We start from the raw sequence: 12,669 nt of genomic DNA, 5'->3' as shown, positions 1-12,669 counted from the left end.
CATGTATACACGTCACCAAATAATAATGTGAAAATAATAATAATAATTCATGAAAAAAACACTGTTTTGCAATGAAGGTCTACAGTAGCCTTAACAGCACCTTCTAGGGTAGCCGGAGAGGATTTTCCAACCTCATCTGGGTACATTGAATCCAATACAAAACCAAGGAGGCTTATGGTTCTCACCCCCTTCCATAGACTTACATTCCTCATGAAGCTTCAATGCCATACAACTCTCCTTCCGTGGCCTCCAATTGCTCTTAAATACAAGTAAAACTAAATGCATGCTCTTCAACCGATCGCCACCTGCACCTACCCGCCTGTCCAACATCACTACTCTGGACGGCTCTGACTTAGAATACATGGATAACTACAAATACTTAGGTGTCTGGTTAGACTAAACTCTCCTTCCAGACTCACATCAAACATCTCCAATCCAAAGTGAAATCTATAATTGGCTTCCTATTTCGCAACAAAGCATCCTTCACTCATGCTTCCAAACATACCCTTGTAAAACTGACCCTCCTACCGATCCTCGACTTCGGCGATGTCATTTACATAATAGCCTCCAATACCCTACTCAATCATTTGGATGCAGTCTATCACAGTGCCATCCGTTTTGTCACCAAAGCTCCATATACTACCTACCACTGACCTGTACGCTCTCGTTGGCTGGCCCTCGCTTCATACTCGTCGCCAAACCCACTGGCTCCAGGTCATCTACAAGACCCTGCTAGGTAAAGTCCCCCCTTATCTAAGCTCGCTGGTCACCATAGCAGCACCCACCTGTAGCACGCGCTCCAGCAGGTATATCTCTCTAGTCACCCCCAAAACCAATTCCTCCTTTGGCGCCTCTCCTTCCAGTTCTCTGCTGCCAATGACTGGATCGAACTACAAAAATCTCTGAAACTGGAAACACTTATCTCCCTCACTAGCTTTAAGCACCAGCTGTCAGAGCAGCTCACAGATTACTGCACCTGTACATAGCCCATCTATAATTTAGCCCAAACAACTACCTCTTCCCCTACTGTATTTATTTATTTTTCTCCTTTGCACCCCATTATTTCTACTTTGCATTCTTCCACTGCAAATCGACCATTCCAGTGTGTTACTTGCTATATTGTATTTACTTCACCAACATGGCTTTTTTTTGTTGCCTTTAGCTCCCTTATCTTACCTCACTTGCTTACATTGTAAATATACTTATTTTTCTATTGTATTATTGACTGCATGTTTGTTTTACTCCATGTGTAACTGTGTTGTTGTATGTGTCGAACTGCTTTGCTTTATCTTGGCCAGGTCGCAATTGTAAATGAGAACTTGTTCTCAACTTGCCTACCTGGTTAAATAAAGGTGAAATATATATATATTTTTTTAAAAGCTGGTTGAGAGAATTCCAAGAGTGTGCAAAGCTGTCATGAAAAACCCTTGAATGAGTAGGTGTGTCCAAACTTTTGACTGGTACTATCTATCTATCTATCTATCTATCTATGTGCACGCACGCACGCACGCACGCACGCACGCACGCACGCACGCACGCACGCACGCACGCACACACAGTGGGGCAAAAATCACATTGTAGGATTTGTAATGAATTTATTTGCAAATTATGGTGGAAAATAAGTATTTGGTCAATAACAAAAGTTTCTCAATACTTTCTTATATACCCTTTGTTGGCAATGACAGAGGTCAAACGTTTTCTGTAAGTATTGACAAGGTTTCCACACACTGTTGCAGGTATTTTGGCCCATTCCTCCATGCAGATCTCCTCTAGAGCAGTGATGTTTTGGGGCTGTTGCTGGGACTTTGGTCCCAGCTCTCTGCAGGTCATTCACTAGGTCCCCCCGTGTGGTTCTGGGATTTTTGCTCACCGTTCTTGTGATCATTTTGACCCCACGGGGTGAGATCTTGCGTGGAGCCCCAGATCGAGGGAGATTATCAGTGGTCTTGTATGTCTTCCATTTCCTAATAATTGCTCCCACAGGTGATTTCTTCAAACCAAGCTGCTTGTCGATTGCAGATTCAGTCTTCCCAGCCTGGTGCAGGTCTACAATTTTGTTTCTGGTGTCCTTTGACAGCTCTTTGGTCTTGGCCATAGTGGAGTTTGGCGTGTGACTGTTTGAGGTTGTGGACAGGTGTCTTTTATACTGATAACAAGTTCAAACAGGTGCCATTAATACAGGTAACGAGTGGAGGACAGAGGAGCCTCTTAAAGAAGTAGTTACAGGTCTGTGAGAGCCAGAAATCTTGCTTGTTTGTAGGTGACCAAATACTTATTTTCCACCATAATTTGCAAATAAATTCATTAAAAAATCCTAAAGTGATTTTTTTCTTCCCATTTTGTCTGTCATAGTTGAAGTGTACCTATGATGAAAATTACAGGGCTCTCTCATATTTTTAACTGGGAGAACTTGCACAATTGGTGGCTGACTGAATACTTTTTTTGCCCCACTGTATGTCTCTTGTCTGAGCTGTTGAATAGCAACTCAATTTTTGCATAGAGACAACCCCATATTGTCATTTTGCCTCTTTGATTGCATTACAGAGGTCATAGCTGGTCTGTACACATCCATGTTCCCAGTCATATTGCCGTGACTAAATGTGGTGGTTCGGTAGTGGACTCAAAGAGAGAGAAAGACAATAATTGAAAAGTTTTGAATATATCCCTTCCTTCAAAACATTTTGAAGCAGCTGAGAGAGAGCTAGCTATATTTCCTTGTATTTTTCTTCTTCATATTTTACCTTTCATTTACTGAGTTAAAGCAGCTAATTTAGCCTAATGTTACTCAACAACCTGACTCACAGAGAGATAAATTATATTTATGTTAGCTAGTTGGCTTATACTGTCCAACACAGCAACTCTTCCAAGTCAAGGTAAGCTTTGGTTTTATACATTTATTGCCACCGGGCCCGCCGGTGTAACCACTAAATGTACACTCACTGTACTGTGTGATTGTGCACATGGATTGGATGTTTACTAACACGATAGTTAAACTTTGTTGACTATAACGTTATGGTGACAAAAATGTAGGCTGTGTAGCGGTTATGGTATGAAGGTTTGGCTTGGGGAAGTTTGTGACTGGTCACAGACAGCTGTTGTGTTGTGCATTGAAGTCCACAAGCAATGGGAAAAGGTAAGAGAAGAGTGTATAATTTATTTTCGCATCTATGCAATGAGCTAAGTGATGATGCTGTATGTGGCTGCTATGAAAGTGAACTGTGTGTGGAGGTGATCAGGGGTGTATTCATTCTAACGATTCTGTTGAAAAATATGGAAGCAAATGGAATGAAACGTGGAGGGACCTACCTGAATTTGATTTAGTTCCAAAACGTAACTAGTTGGACTAGCGATTACACCCCAGATCAGCCAAGAGTATGAAAGGTGGTATTAAATGTGTCACTGTCTGTCACCTTAATTACTCCCAATTTTTCTCTCGACTTGTGTACCTGTTATAAATGTTCCTTTGTAGCAACCTCATGACGGGTATAGGGCAAATTTGAGTATCATGTAGTAGCCTAAACCTATCGATGCTACATTGAGCTGGGTGAATGGAATATAAATGCCAGCCATCCAATATGCTGTAATAGAAATAAGATCATGCTCATAAAATTAAAAAAAAAACAATCATCCTCCCTAATCTTAAGTCACCGACCGCCACTGCTGAAGAAGTGTTACATAACAGAACTTTCATATTTTGCTGGACTTCATTTGCATAGAGACAATCCAAAACAAGCTACGGTAGACTCATTCAGTAGTGTGCATACATTGTCGCTTTAGTTTCATGACCGATAAAAGGTACTAGAAAGATAGATAATGCATGTCTTACATGTCTTAGTATGGCTACAACACTCCAGTTTCAAATGAGTTTGATTGTGATCCTGTGTTGTAACTCTTGATCAGCTTCAGGGTTAATTCTATCTGAATTCTAAATCAAATGATATTGTTTGCTTAGAGAAACAGTAAGGGGTGAACCCTAACATGCTGACCACACCGCTCGTGTCATGTGCGCAGCAAAATAAATGTACACATATGCTTACACGTACAATCATTGCACCCACACTGCTTGCGCACATCACTGAGAGTCTGCGTAGACAGGCGCTAAAATAGAACTTGGTTCTATTTGTGACGCTTCACAAGCTGCAAGTCCCACCTCTCCCTTCTCCTCATTGGTTTTTAGGAGCATATACCCACGTGGGTGATTGAAAGATGAACTGAGGTCCACACTCTAGTTCAGTTGGTGGTAATGCACCTAAAAGTTGGTTGCAGGGCTTCCCGAGTGGCGCAGTGGTCTAGCTGTGATTCTGGGTTCGAGTCCAGGCTCTGTCGCAGTTGGCCGCGACCGGGAGGCCCATGGGGCGGCGCACAATTGGCCCAGCGTCGTCCGGGTTAGGGAGATACACTTGTCTCATCGCGCACTAGCGACTCCTGTGGCGGACCGTGCGTAGTGCACGCTGACACGGTCGCCAGGTGTGACACATTGCTACGGCTTGATTCTGGGTTGGATGGGAATTGTGTCAAGAAGCAGTGCGGCTTGGTTGGGTTGTGTTTCGGAGGACGCATGGCTCTCGGCCTTCGCCTCTCCAGAGTCCATACGGGAGTTGCAGCGAAGAAACAAGACTGTAACTACTACCAATTGGACACCACAAAATTGGGGAGTAAAAAAGGGGTGAAAAATACAACTTTTTTTTTATTTTTATTGGTTGCCAACCGCCATATAAAGTCCAAAGAAGAAGCCTGAAGGAGATATATCTAGAAACAAACTCTGTTTACCCTTGTATCTGTGGATTAATTGTCAGAGTGGAGGACCTTGTGCATTTCATGTAAAATAACAACCCAATGTTTACATCCCAGGAAAAACTAGCTAGCAACAGTAAGCTAGCTAGCTAAATCGCCATAAATGTTTAATGCTTTTAGACTTGTCTCCAACATTAATATAGTTGTGTGTCCTGATCGCATCTGGTGTGCGTGGCCAAAATCAACATATGCGCAATGGTGAGCGAGCGGTCTGGTCAGCATGCATCTTAAGAAAATGTTCACTTAGTCATCATGCATTGATATCACGGGGAGACTAAGTGAACATTTTACTGAATTGGATAGAATTCGCCCCTAAGAGAATAAGAGACGTTTGACAATTCCAGAACGGGATTTTGGTGATGCTCACCTCCTTGGCCATGTCAGTGTACTTCTGTTTCTCTTTGGGCTCCAGCACGGCCCACCAATCAGCCAGGATCTTGGTGGCACCGCGGTTGTCCAGTCGAGGGTGTTCCTGCCTCACCAGCGATCGGTGGCGCTTGCAGAAAAGCAGGAAGGCATTCATGGGCCGGCGAGCCCGCTGCTCTGAAGAGTCCTCTTCCCCCTCCGGGGGCCCCCCGCATGGCACCTTCGGCCCCCGGGTCTCCCTAACCAACAATGGCTTCTGTGGACAGACGCATCAGTGATAGATGTTTTAATATACATCATCACTACCCCCACCACCATTATTATCACAACAATGGTTATGCTCCATTTTATAGTGCTGATTCAGTTGATATCAATTTGGAAGTAATTCAGAAATGTGTTTTATACTGAACAAAAATATCAAAACAATTTTCATTTTACTGAGCTACAGTTCATATTAGTAAATCAGTCAATTAGATTAAGGCATATGGATTTCACATGACTGGGCAGGAGTGCAGCCATAGCTGGGCATAGGCCCACCCACTGGGGAGCCAGGCCCAGCCAATCGGAATTAGTTTTTTCCCCCACAAAAGGGCATCATTACAGACAGAAATACTCCTCAGCATCCCCCCACAGACGATCCCACAGGTGAACAAGTCGGATGTGGAGGTTCTGGGCTGGCATGGTTACATGTGGTCTGCGGTTGCTAGGCCGGTTAGGTGTACTGCCAAATACTCTAAAACCACATTGGAGGCAGCTTATGGTAGAGAAATTAACATTAAATTCTCTGGCAACAGCTCTGGTGGACATTTCTGCAGTCAGCATGCCAATTGCCCGCTACCTCAAAACTTGAGACATCTGTGGCATTGTGTTGTGTGGCATACTCCACATTTTAAAGTGCATTGTCCCCACCACAAGGTGCACCTGTGTAATAAGCATGCGGTTTAATCAGCTTCTTGATATGCCATACCTGTCAGGGATGTAAACACATTTGTGCACAACATTTGAGAAAAACAACTTTTTGTGTATATGGAGCATTTCTTGGAGGTTTTATTTCAGCTCATGAATCATGGGACCAACACTTTACATGTTGTGTTTATATTTTTGTTCAGTGTATTTTTTTTTTTTACATCATAGAAAATGAAAGTGAATACTTCTAGACTACATACTTAGTTATCAAAATGATGTGTGTTTTAGAAATTCAAATGTTCAAATCATATTTTCAACATGGTATTTCTGCCCCAACAGCCAGGCAGGGAGAGATACTTCATAGAGGGGGTAAAGTGCCCTTGGCTGGTGGTTCTATACTGGAGTGAGAGGTCACTGCATAATATACAGTGAAATAACAATAGACTGTCGTAAATGTTTCATGGGGCAATAGGCAAGTGGGAATGCAGCAAGAGATGTCCAGAGTTATGTTCAGTAGAAACCCGAAACTATCCATCTAAACTTGCCCAATAGGAAATGCTCTTTCATTTCAAAACGTACATACTGAACGCAACACCTGCAAAAGAAGACAGTCACCTTCTCTAGTTCTTCTTCGTCCTCCTCTTCCTCCTCCGAAAAGTCCAGGGCCTTCTTGGAGAGTAGCGGGTGCCATTGTAGACACTTGCGCTTGGGCCGCTTGCAGCTCACCTCCACCGGAGGCTCCTTACCCCTTCCTCCACCTTTCATGGCGCTGCCGAGCCTGGAGAGGGCAGAAAGGGAGTTCACTCAGATACATTTAGACGCTGATCTTGTTTGCTTTTCCCCCACTAATAGGATTGGGTAAGATGATCCTAGATCTTTACCTAGGGGAAACTTCTCAGGTCTTGTTGAGCACTATGATCAATGACTTTGTAAGTAAGCAGCACTATACAAATACATTGGATTGATTACTGACTGAATTCTTTAGTCTCTTGAGCAACTGTTGGTGGTAGGGATAGTGGTAGCGGAGAGTAAAGGTTAAAGGTCATGAAAAGTGATTAGAATACAAGATAGAAGCTAACCTCAAGTACTTCTACAGAAGCAGATGACTCACTGAAGTGTTGCATACCTAGTAGCACTGAAAACTCAGGAGCACTATTTTTAAATGACAAGGTAATTACTAAGAAAATATTGTTTCAGCAATAACCTAAGAATTACTAGTTCACACAAACACACTAGTAATGCATACCCATAACCCACAGTCCACGTGGTTATACAGTGGGGCAAAAAAGTATTTACTCAGCCACCCATTGTGCAAGTTCTCCCAGTTAAAAAGATGGGAGCGTCCTGTAATTGTCATCATAGGTACACTTCAACTATGACAGACAAAATGAGAAAAAAAATCCAGAAAATCACATTGTAGGATTTTTAATTAATTTATTTGCAAATTATGGTGGAAAATAAGTATTTGGTCACCTACAAACAAGCAAGATTTCTGGCTCTCACAGACCTGTAACTTCTTCTTTAAGAGGCTCCTCTGTCCTCCACTCATTACCTGTATTAATGGCACCTGTTTGAACTTGTTATCAGTATAAAAGACACCTGTCCACAGCCTCAAACAATCACACTCCAAACTCGACTATGGCCAAGACCAAAGAGCTGTCAAAGGACACCAGAAACAAAATTGTAGACCTGCACCAGGCTGGGAAGACTGAATCTGCAATAGGTAAGCAGCTTGGTTTGAAGAAATCAACTGTGGGAGCAATTATTAGGAAATGGAAGACATACAAGACCACTGATAATCTCCCTCGATCTGGGGATCCACGCAAGATCTCACCCCGTGGGGTCAAAATGATCACAAGAACGGTGAGCAGAAATCCCAGAACCACACGGGGGGACCTAGTGAATGACCTGCAGAGAGCTGGGACCAAAGTAACAAAGCCTACCATCAGTAACACACTACGCCACCAGGGAATCATATCCTGCAGTGCCAGACGTGTCCTCCTGCTTAAGCCAGTACATGTCCAGGCCCATCTGAAGTTTGCTAGAGAGCATTTGGATGATCCAGAAGAAGATTGGGAGAATGTCATATGGTCAGGTGAAAACAAAATATAACTTTTTGGTAAAAACTAAACTCGTCGTGTTTGGAGGACAAAGAATGCTGAGTTGCATCCAAAGAACACCATACCTACTGTGAAGCATGGGGGTGGAAACATGCTTTGGGGCTGTTTTTCTGCAAAGGGACCAGGACGACTGATCTGTGTAAAGGAAAGAATGAATGGGGCCATGTATCGTGAGATTTTGAGTGAAAACCTCCTTCCATCAGCAAGGGCATTGAAGATGAAATGTGGCTGGGTCTTTCAGCATGACAATGATCCCAAACACACCGCCTGGGCAACGAAAGAGTGGCTTCGTAAGAAGCATTTCAAGGTCCTGGAGTGGCCTAGCCACCCCATAGAAAATCTTTGGAGGGAATGGAAAGTCCGTGTTGCCCAGCAACAGCCCAAAAACATCACTGCTCTAGAGGAGATCTGCATGGAGGAATGGGCCAAAATACCAGCAACAGTGTGTGAAAACTTTGAAGACTTACAGAAAACGTTGGACCTCTGTTATATACCCTTTGTTGGCAATGACAAAGTAGAGATAAACTTTTGTTATTGACCAAATCCTTATTTCCCACCATAATTTGCAAATAAATTAATTAAAAATCCTACAATGTGATTTTCTGGATTTTTCCCCCTCATTTCATCTGTCATAGTTGAAGTGTACCTATGATGAAAATTACAGACCTCTCATCTTTTTAAGTGGCAGAACTTGCACAATTGGTGGCTGACTAAATACTTTTTTGCCTCACTGTATACACGGGTTGGGCAGGTTAAATAGAGGAAAACAATACATTTAAACAAATTCTTGTGCAATTTATATTGATAGGCTAACATTGAGGTTTTTCTGTCATTATTTTTAGGCTGTCTGGCATTAGTGCGAAAGCTTTCTGTAAAGCCTAAATGTTACGCGTGCCAAAACCGCAAAATGCTTTTGGGAACGGGCAGAAAAAAATAGATCCACTAAGGAAAAATTACAATGTCTGAGTTTAATTCAATAAGAAAATAGCTGCGAAATGGAGAGTTGAAAATAAAGAGCCAGAAAAGTAATGTTTGGGAAAGAGTTGGTGGTGGCAAAAGAGGATGATGGCAGTGCATATGTTATGTGTGATTAAGAATTAAGCATTTCTTGCAGTAAAATTCTACACCAAAATTTACATTTTGACTAGAGGAGTGGAGATTTGAGTTCTCCTTCAGGATCTTGAGATAATGTGAATGCGCAGTTAGATACTCTCTGTAGAGGTGCTATCTTTACCAGCATCATAAAAACTGATAGTAGCCTATTTCCACCACATCATCAATGCATGCAAGCTGAACTGACATCTTATCAGAATGTTGGGTCACAGCTTTCTATTTCTTTACAACCGGTCAAACTGATGTCATTTGGAAAAAGTATGAAAATGTATGCACTCTCTACTGCAAGTCACTCTGAATAAGAGTGTGCTAAATGACTAAAATGCTCTACCAATTTAGCCACACGGGACTTCTTCTAGAGCATCATATGACAGAAGAGAAGCTGCATGTATCTAATTATAGGAAATTGATAAACAAATATCCTACCAAAATGTCGGAAATAAGCAGAAACATACAGGACCGGTCGAGAGTTAGGACACCTACTCATTTTTCCATTGTAGAATAATAGTGAAGACATCGAAACTATGAAATGACACATGGAAACATGTAGTAACCAACAAAATTGAAATATATTTTATATTTGAGATTCTTCATAGTAGCCACCCTTTGCCTTGATGACAGCTTTGCATTCTCTAAACCAGCTTCATAAGGGAGTCACACCTGGAATGCATTTTAATTAACAGGTGTGCCTTGTTAAAAGTTCATTTGTAGAATTTCTTTCCTTAAATGTGTTCAAATAAGCAAAGAGAAACGACAGTCCATCATTACTTTAAGACATGAAGGTTAGTCAATCCGGAACATTTCCAAGAACTTTGAGTTTCTTCAAATGTAGTCGCAAAACCCATCAAGCATTATGACGAAACTGGCTCTCACAAGGACCACCACAGGAAAGGAAGACCCAGAGTTCTCGATGCTGCAGAAGATAAGTTCATTAGAATTACCAGCCTCAGAAATTGCAGCCCAAATAAATGCTTAACAAAGTTAAAGTAACAGACACATCAACTGTTCAGAGGAGACTGTGTGAATCAGGCCTTCATGGTCAAATTGCTGTAAAGAAACCACTAGGACAACAATAAGAATAAACTCACTTGGGCCAAGAAACATGAGCAATGGATATTAGAAGACTGTTGGAAATCTGTCTTTCGGTCTGATGAGTCCAAATTGGAGATGTTTGGTTCCAACCACCATGTATTTGTGACGCAGAGTAGGTGAAAGGATGATCTCCGCATGTGTTGTTCCCACCGTGAAGAATGAAGGAGGTGGTGTGATGGTGCTTTGCTGGTGACACTGTGTGATTTATTTAGAATTCAAGGCACACAATCAGCATGGCTACCACAGCATTCTGCAGCAATGCTCCATCCCATCTGGTTTGCGGTTAGTGGGACTATCAATTGTTTTTCAACAGGACAAAGACCCAAAACATACCTCCAGGCTGTGTAGGGGCTATTTGACCAAGAAGGAGAGCGATGGGGTGCTGAATTTCAAACACAGATTCAACCACAAAGAACAGGGAAGTTTACCAATGCTTCGTAAAGAAAGGCACATGGGTAAAAAAAGCCAGTAGACACTGAATATCCTTTTGAGCATGGTAAAGTTATTATTAATGACATTTTATATCAATACACACATTCACTATAAATATACAGGCGTCCTTCCTAACTCAATTGCCGGAGAGGAAGGAAACCGCTCAGGGATTTCACCATGAGGCCAATGGTGACATTAAAACAGTTACAGTTTAATGGCTGTGATGGGAGATAACGGAGGGTGGATCAACAACATTGTAGTTACTCCACAATACTAACCTTAATGACAGAGTGAAAAGAAGGAAGCCTATACAGAATAAAAAATATTCCAAAACATGCATCCTGTTTGCAATAAGGCACCAAGATAAAACTGCAAAAAGCGTACAAAGCATTGTGTGGCAAATAAAACATCACTAAGTATCACTTCATATTTTAAAGCATGGTGGTGGCTGGATCATGCAATGATGGATATGCTTGTCATCGGCAAGGACTGGGGAGTTTTTTAGGATAAAAATAAACTGAAAATCCTAGAGGAAAACCTGGTTCAGTCTGCTTTCCAACAGACAGTGGAAGACAAATTCACCTTTCAGCAGGACAATAACCTAGAACAAGGCCAAATATACACTGGAGTTGCTTACCAAGATGACATTGAATGTTCCTCAGTAGCCTAGTTACAGTTTTGATCGAATTACGCTTGAAAAATCGATGGCAAGATTTGAAAATGTCTGTCTAGCAATGATCAACAACCACCTTGACAGAGCTGGAAGATTTTTTAAAAGAATAAATGAGCAAATATTGTACAATCCAGGTGTGCAAATCTCTTAGAGATTTACCCAGAAACATAGAAATCAGAATGTTTCAGATTAAAATAACATACTGAACAATGTGTTATTAACTGTACTAACTATAAGCTTCTGCTGCACTATACTACAATTGTGCAGATTCTAGTTTCCACCTTCATCCTTTGCCTATACTAACAGTATTGCAAACTTGTTTGGTTCCTAATGTTAACAAAAAGCTGTCTGTGTCATGAGATTTTTATGATGCTTTATTATAAATAACTACACAATTGGTGACTTATTTTTTAATATATGGTATTGTTGTCAGTTTTAATTTAGAAATGACCAGTGATCCATATTTCAGATTAAATAGTTTATTACCAATTCTTAAACAAGGCTAACCCTCTTCTGCACTATGCATAATTCCTAAATATATGCCTAAATAACATAACCAAAATAAAAATAAATCCTGAACTATGTGGACTGCAGGAATAAATGTGGTACCTACAGAGAACAAGCATCTGTGAAACTGCAACTGTAGTGTCAAGACATTATGTGGGAATTCCTGAGTTCAACAGCAGATAAACCATAGCAGATAATACTCTGAAACAGTCTTTTGCCCATCCCCGGGCAGGCTTGGGTAGAACAGGCATTTGTCCTTGTATTTATTCCCTGTAAACAAAAAAACTCAGAGGTTGCACTGCACCAAGAGCCCAGCGTCAAGCCTTCTTGTGAGCAAACTAATTTATAATGTCTTTAAAGTTTAAATTTTCTAGCTAACTGGTTTTCAATTGGAAGGATGGCAAGGCTGTTCAACCTGTCTTGGCACATTGTACATCTTAGATAGTTCTTTATAAGTTTCAGCTTATTGAAGACACGTTCACCTCCATTAACTGTTACAGGCATTGTACAGAAGATTCGTAGTGTAATGCACACTTCTCCAAAAAAGGCTCTGTAGCTGCATCTTGTGGATGGCATTTAGGAGCTCTAAAGGAGAAAGACCATCTGAAAAAGTGGCACCATATAATGTCTTTAGATGTCACACTTCATTTTCAAATCCATCTGGGA

General features: G+C 41.4%; 1 protein-coding gene across 10 annotated transcripts in view; it reads right to left on the bottom strand.

The window, feature by feature from the left end:
- The window catches only part of LOC118389947 (HMG box transcription factor BBX-like), a 45,632-nt gene that overhangs the window by 14,323 nt on the left and 18,640 nt on the right, over window positions 1–12,669 (bottom strand). For all 10 annotated transcript variants that reach the window (XM_035779968.2, XM_035779976.2, XM_035779978.2 and 7 more), the window contains 2 exons: window positions 6,682–6,844; window positions 5,162–5,416 (listed from right to left, as the gene is read on the bottom strand). In XM_035779968.2, the coding sequence (XP_035635861.1) occupies window positions 5,162–5,416; window positions 6,682–6,831 (405 nt within the window). In that variant the 5' untranslated portion in view covers window positions 6,832–6,844. The remainder of the gene's footprint in view (window positions 1–5,161; window positions 5,417–6,681; window positions 6,845–12,669) is intronic.

This window comes from Oncorhynchus keta, chromosome 11, assembly GCF_023373465.1.
Source record: "Oncorhynchus keta strain PuntledgeMale-10-30-2019 chromosome 11, Oket_V2, whole genome shotgun sequence".
Lineage (NCBI taxonomy): Eukaryota > Metazoa > Chordata > Actinopteri > Salmoniformes > Salmonidae > Oncorhynchus > Oncorhynchus keta.
Note: the sequence above shows the minus strand (reverse complement) of the source record. Positions and strands in the feature narration are given on the sequence as shown.